Source organism: Thunnus albacares, chromosome 12 (genome assembly GCF_914725855.1).
Source record: "Thunnus albacares chromosome 12, fThuAlb1.1, whole genome shotgun sequence".
Taxonomy (NCBI): Eukaryota; Metazoa; Chordata; class Actinopteri; order Scombriformes; family Scombridae; genus Thunnus; species Thunnus albacares.
In genome coordinates, this window is record NC_058117.1 from 20,422,990 (window position 1) to 20,433,518 (window position 10,529).

General features: G+C 39.4%; 1 protein-coding gene across 2 annotated transcripts in view; it reads left to right on the forward strand.

Annotated features, from left to right (window-relative positions):
* colec12 (collectin sub-family member 12) overlaps nucleotides 1–10,043 on the forward strand; it is a 36,902-nt gene extending 26,859 nt beyond the window's left edge. For both annotated transcript variants that reach the window (XM_044367719.1, XM_044367720.1), the window contains exons 4-10: nucleotides 2,744–2,830; nucleotides 2,961–4,004; nucleotides 5,159–5,725; nucleotides 5,834–5,976; nucleotides 6,094–6,203; nucleotides 6,329–6,471; nucleotides 9,048–10,043. In XM_044367719.1, the coding sequence (XP_044223654.1) occupies nucleotides 2,744–2,830; nucleotides 2,961–4,004; nucleotides 5,159–5,725; nucleotides 5,834–5,976; nucleotides 6,094–6,203; nucleotides 6,329–6,471; nucleotides 9,048–9,067 (2,114 nt within the window). In that variant the 3' untranslated portion in view covers nucleotides 9,068–10,043. The remainder of the gene's footprint in view (nucleotides 1–2,743; nucleotides 2,831–2,960; nucleotides 4,005–5,158; nucleotides 5,726–5,833; nucleotides 5,977–6,093; nucleotides 6,204–6,328; nucleotides 6,472–9,047) is intronic.
* The last annotated feature ends 486 nt before the right edge of the window (nucleotides 10,044–10,529 follow it).

Here is a 10,529-nt window from a genome sequence, read left to right on the forward strand (position 1 = left end):
GCTACACAGGCGATAATTGTTAGTATAATAACATAACATTGTTGGTTTGGGGCTTTTTATAGGATTTGTTGACAATAAGAAAAATATAGAACAGCGCCAGACTTTGAAATTACTAGTATCCACAGGTTCTTAAAAAGTCAGTCATACATTTTGCATGTTTAAGGCTTAAAGTATTTGATGTCTTATATTATATCAGTCAGTCCTATTATATTATATCCTGTCCCATTTCAAAAAAAGTAATTTAGTTTCAATAGACCCTTAAATCCATCTTTGTTGAAATATTATAATAGAAATATGTACATTCTGTTTTTTGCATAGATTTCCCCCAGTACTTTTACACCCACTGCCCCTTTATTTGCAGTCTCTCTGTCTCTTTCTCTTGTGATGTGAGTCGAATGGTATCACTAGCAACCAAATGGAAAACTAAACCCATCCAAGTCAGAGAGTCCAGCCTAAGATTTTACCACTTGAAGAGACTCCCTTGATAGAATCCCTTGTTCACTCTCCACTGAGTTTATATCTTTTGGAGATAAACCATAGCTTGAGATAGGAAACACATTTGTTGTGCAACATTGTCCTAATTGCAACCCACTTGTGCGGTTTCTGTCTTTACTGTTTAAACAAGGGCAGCTATGTTAAGTAGAAACAGACAGAAATTCCAATTATCTCATGGGCTATCAATATGGAAGTCACTTTTGTCTATTGTCCAATCTTATACATTTTGAGGCCCCTATCAATCATAGTAAACCTGTCAAAATATCCTTGAACTAAATATTTAAGTCCTACATGTCTGATGTCCTGACTTGATGAACCATGTACCTCAACCAGAGGGCCAAAAGCATATTCGCCCAATGGGAAATGACCTCATTCAAAACATGGTCTTCAAGTGAAGATCTAGATCTGAATCATGCCTTGTATGTGCTGTCAGGATTGTTTTGGTTTTCCAGTTTTGGGTCTGTGTTAGCGCGGAGCCCATGTGATTTTGATGGTTTTGGTCTAATGTCTACCAGATGACCATGCAGCGACTACCCTGGCTTAACAACCCAGAGGAGATTTTATGGCTTGGTAGTAATTTGTTGTCTCATGAACCACAGGTTGACTCACAAATGGGTGCAAGTGTTGAAAATAGTTTTAGTGCGCTAGAAACCAGTGTAGAGTGGGTTCTGTGTTGTGTTTTTCTCCTCTACATCCCATACACAACATACATACAATAAAATAGAAAATAAAGGGTTGAAGCCGTGTACTTACAGTAGCTCAGAATGCAGTTGAGATAAGGTGTTGGCATGTTTACAACTATGCGAGCACTCGTACACAGCTTTTTCCTGCTCCTGCAGCATTGATCAGCATTAACCTACTGGGCCTCACATTGGGTAACTGCCTAATTATGGCTCATAACTGGGGTCACAATAGGCAGCCAATAAGCCCTACTCAAATTAGCAACCTTATATAACTCATAATGCTTTTCCAATACTCAACTGTGGGGGGGTGGAAAGATTAACCGAGGGGAATAAGAAGGTTTGTTGGAGATCAGGGAGGAAAGATAGTGTGGCAGGCATTTCTGTTCTGCTGTTATTTTACATATTTGTCAATATTACACAGTGCTGTAGTAATATAGATATCTTAAATTATTGAATTATTTTATGGGCAACAAATTAGGAATATATAGTCTTTCTCTGTCCTCAAAAATATTTAGAAATTTGCACTTTAGAGAAAAGAGAAGAAGAGGAGTAAATAGACTCTAAGTTGCATATTCCTGCTCCCAGCAGTTGACCAACAGCTTTTTGAAACAGGGCCCATGATGTGTTTATGTTGTCCCAAATACATGTTATTGTTCTGTGTTTTTGTCACTTCTGGAATGATAACAGTGAACGCTTAGGATGCTTTCCAGTGCTTTTCTTTTTGTTTGCCAGTTTTAGACGCCCACATACCGACAGTAAAACAGATCACGCAGGACAGGAGATGGACTCTCACTGCAGATGTGAGGAGGAGATAGATAGACAGTTCAAGTGTGGTATTCATTATGAGTCTGACATTGTTTGTACTCATGAAGTGGAATTTGTGAATGTTCTCTGAATACTGAGATTTGTATCGATCAACAGATACAAAAACATGTGCAGATACAAAAAAGAAAAAAGAAGGAAAAGAAAAGAAAAAAGAAAAACAGAAGAAACTCCTCTCCCTTTTCAATGTTCAGAATTCAGAATTGCTGTACAAGTTTCCAGTTATTCACTGGAGACTTATGAGTACAGTAGCACCCTCTGGTGTTCAAAATCTGACCAAGTACATTCTCTGCAGCTGAGTTCACATCTAGAGATCTATCTGTTATTAAGTAGAGAAATAAGTATTCAGATCCTTCACTAAAGTAAAAGCAGCAATGTTGCAATGTAAAAATACTCTCCACTAATGGTAAAAGTCTTGAATTCACTTACTTTACTAAAAGTACAGTACTATAAGTACATAATCAGCCAAATGTAGTTCCAGTACCAATTGCTCATTAAGTATCTATCTGAGAGAGAATGACTAAATGAGCACCACAGGACTCCTATTTAGATTATCATCAATAGAAGGTCCACAGTCCACAGGGAATGCACTTCTTGTGGTGATTGTTTCCTTTCACTATACAGTAAGGGGAGCATATTCTGTTCACCTCATATAATTTTTGCTTTTCCTCTGTAAGTTTTTATACATATCTATGAATGAAAATAATTATCACTTTACACCCTCTCTTCCCTGTTTATCTCAGTGGTCCAGAAAATGGACAATGTCACACAGGGGATGCAGAATTATGGAGGCAAGATTGATGCTGTGGAGACAGACTTAAAGAAGCTAGGTGAGTCTCACTATCACAAGATAAGCATTCAGAAATGGAGAGTTTTAACTTAAGATAATATTTTTTTTCCAATCCTCTACATGATAAAGATGCATCTGACACTGACATTTTATTTTTGTTACCTTGTCAGATTATCAGGCAGGAGAAAAGTCCATAAATGCCACCAGCGAAATCAAGACTTTTAAGTCAGATCTTGAAGCATTACAGAGCCAACTGAATGACATTGCTGTCAGGGCAACCAGAAACAGGGACATGCTGGATGAACTTCGAAACACAGGAGATGACATGCAAAACAGCCATGTTTCCCTGCAGAGTTTTTTGGAAGGCAACACTGCCTCACTGCGTGGGGTCAACCAAACCTTGGCCTCCTACAGTGGTATGATTGAGAATCTCCAGACAAACACTGCATGGCTTCAGTCAGAGATAACGAGCCAGGTCACAGTGCAGAGCCAGACCCAGGTTAATGTCAATGCACTAAACATCACCCAATCCCAGCAGCGCAATATACTCAGCACGCTGCAGAAGACGGTTGAAGACACAGGCCAGGCAGTGCAGAAACTGAAGAATGACTATCAGGGTCTGCAGCAGACAGCCAGACAGACCCGGGCTGACACAGAGTGGCTAAAGGAAAAGGTCCAGAACCTCCAGGTTTTGGCAGCCAACAACTCAGCATTGGCTCGGTCCAACGGAGAGACTCTGGATGACTTGGGGGCTCAGCTCAGCACACTAGCTAGCCAGATCCAGAATGCCTCAGCCCTCACTGAGGGACATGATCAGAATCTGCGTGAACTCATGGACCACCAGAGAGACCATGATAACACCACCTCGTCAAAGTTCGATGAGATGGAAGCAAGGTTAGACAAACACGAGTATGACATGGAGCTTGTAAATGGAAATATGACTTTTGCCTCGCAGTTACTGGGTGCCATTAACACTGATCTCAATGGCCTGAGGTCCTGTGCTGAGACAGTGATGCGACATTCAGACCTGTTACTGGGGCTGAATGGGAGTGTGACAGAGGCCAAGGCAGACAGCCAAGAGATGCGCGCCCAACAGGACGAGCTGGCGGCAAGGTTGGACAAAGAGGTCAGCAGCCTGTCTGGGGTGATGGAGGAGATGAAGCTGGTGGACAGCAAGCACTCACAGCTCATCACCAACTTCACCATCCTGCAGGGTAAGAATACAAGGCGTATTTGTGTGTATCCTGAAAATAGTCAAAAATGTTTCCAGTCATGAGATGACTTATTTGATTTGATTGTGTCATAAACAACATACACATAACACACTTCAAATATTCACAAAACAAAAAAAGAAGAAAACCAAAACAAAATACAGATTTAAACCAACATGGGACGTGGATATACAAAGACAAAAATATAAAATGAAAAGAAAAACTATAAATAGCATGCAACAAAAACATGGTGTTTTGCATAAAATTTAAACAAACTTATTTCCATTGTAGTTCGGCCTGCACCAAATCATGATAAAAACAAAGATTGCTGTGCTTCTGCTACTTTACAGATCTGAGTGAAAGTTGTGACATGCAGATTTATTTTTTCTGGATATTACTCAGTAAATGGAAAGTACATTTTTACTAAAATAACACATGCATTGACACATCCCTCTGCTTACTCCCTCTGAGTATCAACATACACCATCTGGTAAAGTGTTCAGATTCTGGCCCCTAAACAATGAAAGGATTTAGACCCAAAATAATCATATTTATGAATTTTGACTGAAATTTGATTATGACGAGGATTATACCACTGATGGTCTCCAATAAGCTATTGAATGCTATCAGCAAAATAATATTTAAAGGTATCCTGTGGAGTTTCTGACCTCAACTAGTGGTTCCCTGTGGACTTTTTCTGAACAAAGGCCACTGTGGCTATAAGTTACAATTATGGGATAAAGATAAAATGCTAAAACATAGTGTGCCAACAGCACAAGTAGAGATGAGTCATAAAGTCAGCAAACTGACCCAGTAATGTCAGTTATAAAGCAGTATCCAGCTAAAGTTTGCTAACATTAGCCATCATAAGCTACTGGTCTTACCAGACCAAGTAAGGCTGTAGCATTGTATTGAATTGAGCAACGATGCATTTTTATTGCTTATGAATTCAACTTCTCATTTGTAAGAGGAAGATTTAGTGATTTCTTGTTTTAAAAATTACAGTTAGTCTTGCCTTAACTAACATACTGAATATGTCTGAAGTACGAGAAATACACTGTATTTTTTCTTTGTGACGGTGCGGAAACATTTTAGAAACTTTAACAGTAACAGTACATTTTAACACATTTAGTCCACTCATCTGCTGTTACTTTCAGGTCCACCAGGTCCAAGGGGCCCCAGGGGTGACAGGGGTCCTCAGGGCCCAGTGGGCCAGGCAGGACAGAAGGGCGATAAAGGAGACAAAGGGATGCCAGGATTGGTGGGACCTAAAGGAGACAAGGGTGCTCCTGGACCGCCAGGTGCGACAGGCCCAAAGGGTGCAGCTGGGACTCGAGGCCTTCCAGGGGCTAAAGGATCAAGAGGGTCTGGAGGTCGACCTGGAAACCCTGGTGACAAAGGTGACCCTGGAGCTCCAGGACTCCCTGGCAGGGATGGACAGTCAGGGATGCCAGGACCTCAAGGACCACAGGGCCTCAGAGGAGCAGCAGGACCTGCAGGGTTGGAGGGGCCTCGTGGGCCTGTTGGACCTATCGGCCCTCCCGGTCCTCCAGGGCTACCAGGGATACCTGCACCTGCACCACCTCCTCCTCTTTCAAAACCTCCTCAGCCCTCCCTGGCCCCTGAACCCCCCAAACCACCTCAACCTCTCAAACCAGCAGAGGAACCGCAAGCCACCACGTCCCGGCAGGTCCAGCTTCCTGTTGCTACCACTCAAAGTCCTGGTGAGTTAAATAATTATATATGGGCAGAAATGAATATGCCACTCATCCTTTATAAATTCTGAAAAATTACAATTGTTACAGTTGCATCTTTGTAATAACTTATTCCAGGTTGCCCACCTGAGTTCAGAAAGTTTGGAGAAAGCTGCTATTACTTCTCCTCTGGTGCTCAGAGACTTAACTTTGATGAGTCCAACCAGTTTTGTACCAACAAGTCATCTCATATGCTCATTATCAATGACAATGAAGAACAGGTAAATTAAATTTAAAGTGTTTACTTTGAAGAATGAAACTGACAAAACCTAAAATCATTGGTTAGTCATATCTGAACTAATGATCTTGTGAAATATCTGTTGCTCTTTTATCTTCAGCAATTTGTGAGAAATGCGATTGCAGGAAAAGGCTACTTCTGGCTGGGCCTCACTGACAGGGAGGAGGAAAATGTCTGGAAGTGGGTGGATGGAACCTTACCAGTTTTCAAGTGAGTTAACTAGCCAAATTGATTTTACAATAAATGTATAAATCAGTTATTTAGCAAATAGAATTCATGTCGTTCTTGTGTGCTGCTTGAACTTTGATACTTACTGTCCATGTGGTTGCTCTCAGGAAGTGGAAGCCTGGCCAGCCTGATAACTGGACCCACGGCCATGAAGATGGCGAGGACTGTGCCGGCCTTATCCATAATGCCAACTGGAATGATTTCTACTGCACTGACCGCATTGGCTTCATCTGTGAACGGGCTTCTGACTGTCAGTATCTTTTGCATATTAGACCCTCTTGAAATGTGAAATTTCTTCTTTGTGTGTGTGTGTGTGTGTGTGTTTGTGCCTGTGTGTGTTGTTTTATTTTAAGAATAAGGCTGGCATTATTCAATTTTTTTTTTTTTACTGTCAACAAATCCCATGAATAGACCAAAACCAACCATGCATTAGTCTCTCAATATTCCTCTTCCCTCCTCTGTCAGTAGTACTTAGTCCCAAGCCCATTTGCTCCTACCTACTCAAGAAGTACATTTTTATGATCCCCTCTAAACATGTTTTAAGACATATGAAAATATTCTGCTTGGAATGATAATGTGTGTCTGATATTGTGCCCCAACCTCACACCCCACTCCAAAAAAAGTGCAATTACCACATTAAAATCCTTACAATTGCATCTTCTCTGAATCTATGAATATGAGTGGAGGGGACTTGGTCACAAATTCATTTTTAAAAGACTCAGGGGCAAATTCACAAAGAATTGATTGCAACCGCTGATAGCACCATGAATTGCGCATTATTTGCAACTGCTATCTGCCCTGTCTCAGGGTCCAATTCATAAAAGATATTGCACTAATGATATGACGGCACAAACACGCTCCAAGTTTTGCAGCTTAGTTCAATTTGTCCTTGTTTTGCGTCTGATTGAGTGAGCGGAGTGGTTTTCAGTGTCAGGCTTTTCTCCACATTTCAGCACACAGATTGATCCATGATGAAAACTGCAGAGAGCACAAAAGCCTCATATTGTGTGTCTTTAATTAGCAGAGGTGCGCACACATAGAGCTGTCCACAATCACAAATCAATTTTCCTGTATTTTGCTTCTTTAACTTCTCTAGTATTTTGCAACTATAAAATAATCTACTGAAATGTCAAAATACAGCTATTAAGTTGACTAGTAGGCAAGTCTGAAAAGTGTTAGATTAATGTCTGAATCTTACAGTAATGTTGTTCAGGTGTCACTGAATGCATCTGGGATTTCGCAGAAACTATGTGAACTATGAATACTGTTGTTGTGTTTGTTGCCCACAGCTGGCTGTGTGTCACAGCTGGCTGCAGCATCACACAGCAGCTGAAACAATAAGTGCGTCTCCAAACTAAGAAATAGGCTGTGCACATTTACACATGCGGCACAGCAGCGGTAACTTCATTAACACGGGATCAGTCATGAACTGACGTAATTAATGTTCTGTGTTCTGCTACACATCTACACAGGTCAGCTATTACACACAGATTCCAGGTTTATATGGCGGAATTGTTTGTAATAGAGTAGCCCTTATGGATTTTTCCTAAGACATTTTTATTTTTAAGTAGCTGAAAGTGCTTGATCCCCCCCCCCCCCCAATGTCTGACTGAAGATTTTGCCTATGATATCATTCAGTATCAATTCAATATCATTCAGTGCCTCACAAGTTTGAAGATTTGAAGATAGTGAGTGAGAGAGAGTGAGTGAGTGAGTGTGCTTAAGTTACCACCAACTCTCTGAAGACTTTAATAATTTCCCTCTAACTGCGTGTGACTATTAGCACTGGGCTTTGTGAATTTGACCATTTTTGCAATGATTTGCAATTTGCATAGAAAGGGGCCAATTTTGCCGCCAATGCTTATTATCTAATTTACATATGTGCAAATAGCAAAGGAGCACCAAGACACTATTTGCTTGGCAGAGCAGTTTTGGGTGCATTTCACCCTTTACGGGCGCTTTGTGAATTACATGGTTTCTTTTTGTCTCATTTGTGCAGGTTTAGCTGCCATAAAAGCTGCGCAATCCCTTTGTGAATTTACCCCTGAGTAATTTCCACAAAAAGCTGGGAACTGTGATTTTTAGCAAAAGTCACCCAAAAATGAATAAAAGGTGCATATGTTGGGGACTATTTTCAGTAGCTGATTTACACAAATTTAGTGCTTTAGTGGGTATTTGGCAGGACCATTGACTGTATATAAAGATATGTATATTTATATACAGTCAATGGGCAGTCAGACAGTCACACTGCCCATATTCACCTTATAGAAGACAAATGTCACTCAGTGCAATGGTGCGGTGCATTTAAGAGGTCTTTGACATAGAGGAATAAGCTATACCAGACTTTGGCAACACATGATCAATTTATTGTTGGTTTTGGGCTTTTCATGGGATTTGTTGACAGTAGTAAAAATATAGTCAATTTCAGGTAATTCAAGACTTGCACATCTGATATCTGAAATATGACACTGATCTTACAAATTTAATCCCAGAAAAGGGTTCTTATTTAAATGTGGTATTTTAGACACCAGAGGGCTGATTTAGAGATAAGGCAATGTATATTGGAGTTAAAAAATATACTGACAGACTTGATGTGGATGCTATCAGTAATAGTTAAAATGCAAATCTTAAATCTAATAATTCAGAGGCACACACCCCTATCCAATTTGGAATAAATGAACTGTGTCATATTACTGATTGGCCCAAGGGTCGTCTACATCATTCTATGGGACAAAGTTATATTCTTACTGTTAATATCAGCCTGTAAATGCACTTGGAGATGTAAAATGTATCTTAAGTGTTTCATTTTTTGTTGTCTCTTCTCAGTGGAGGTTCCAGTTTTATAGCATCCATCGATGACAGTGTGAGCTGTCTCTGGAAAAAGAGTGAAGAGGACAAGATGCAAGGACAATGAAGAACATGAGGAGGAGCTCTAGAGAACTAGAGGACTCTGATAAAGCCAGTCCAGTCGAGCATCACTGAGACTGGGACTGATCTTTGTCTTAAAAGGCACTTTACAACACAGTATGGTGCAAAAGACAGAAGATGCACACACCCAGCCCCACTATTGTACTGATTTAGTATTTGTACTGAAGAAAACATGAGAACGTAGTCATTTATTTAGGCTATACTAAGTCATTATTTGGTGCAGCCACTGGTGTACAGGTGTATCTGTAAATAATATTTCACAAAGGATACAGTGTTGGTTTGGATTGAATTTCATATGGTTTCATTTCTTGACTGGCTTCTCAATTTTTACACTTACAAAAAATTTATGACAGAGGATTATGTTTTTAATAAAGTGGAACTATTTTTGTACCGTCATCTCAGATTCTGAAATAAGCTCTTGGGAAAAATGATGATTACCCACCATCAGCATTACTCACCATCAGCAAATGACTGCAAACTCAGATAATACATAGAAATAACGCTGGTGTAAATTTCACCTTTTTGCAAACTCTTTCTTCTTTTTGAGAATAGATGCTCAGTGTGAGCAGTGCTGCTGTTTTGTGAAGGGCAGTATTTCTTAGACTTTAGACCGCCAGTATGAGTTATATGTGAAGTACACATTAACAATATGTAAATGTTTTGTAATGTAGCCAGCATAAGATGATTTATTCATTATGCCAAATACAGTGTTTGAAATATGTTAAATGTTTGCATAATCAGTTGTAATTTTTGTATGATTGACCTTTGCCAATTCACATAATGCTTGAGGACATTTGTAATCTGGATCAAGGCTCATTATGCCTTTTTAAATTACCAGGTTCCCATGGATCAGCCCAGAACACTTATTACAATAAAATAAAAATAAAAACTGTGCGAGGAGTCTGTGCTTTATGTCTTGTTAAATATTGTAACAAATACATCTACATTACATGAAAAGTATCCCAAGATTAACAAATTCATGTATTCTTCCATTGAAAATAAAGAAGATAACTTAGTACATGATTAATAATAATGTACAACAATCAGACATCAGAGCTTGAACAAAAGTTTATTGAATTACAAATCACAACAAATATATACAGTAGATACAACCAAAATACTCCAAAACTTGACAGAAATAATAAAAAATCAAGCATGCTAAATTGAAATAAAATGGTAGAGAGACTTTATGTGACATTTGGCATTATTTCCACATCTTTCAGACACTCAGTATATTTCTTTTCTACTGCCTTGCGATGAGATAGTTCAAACAATTTAATAAACTTAAGATTTAGATGATTGATACTCTGATTTTTGTTTGTGTGGACTGTCCAATTTTTTTTTCATTGCATCAATAGTATTTAGCTAATATAATTAAAT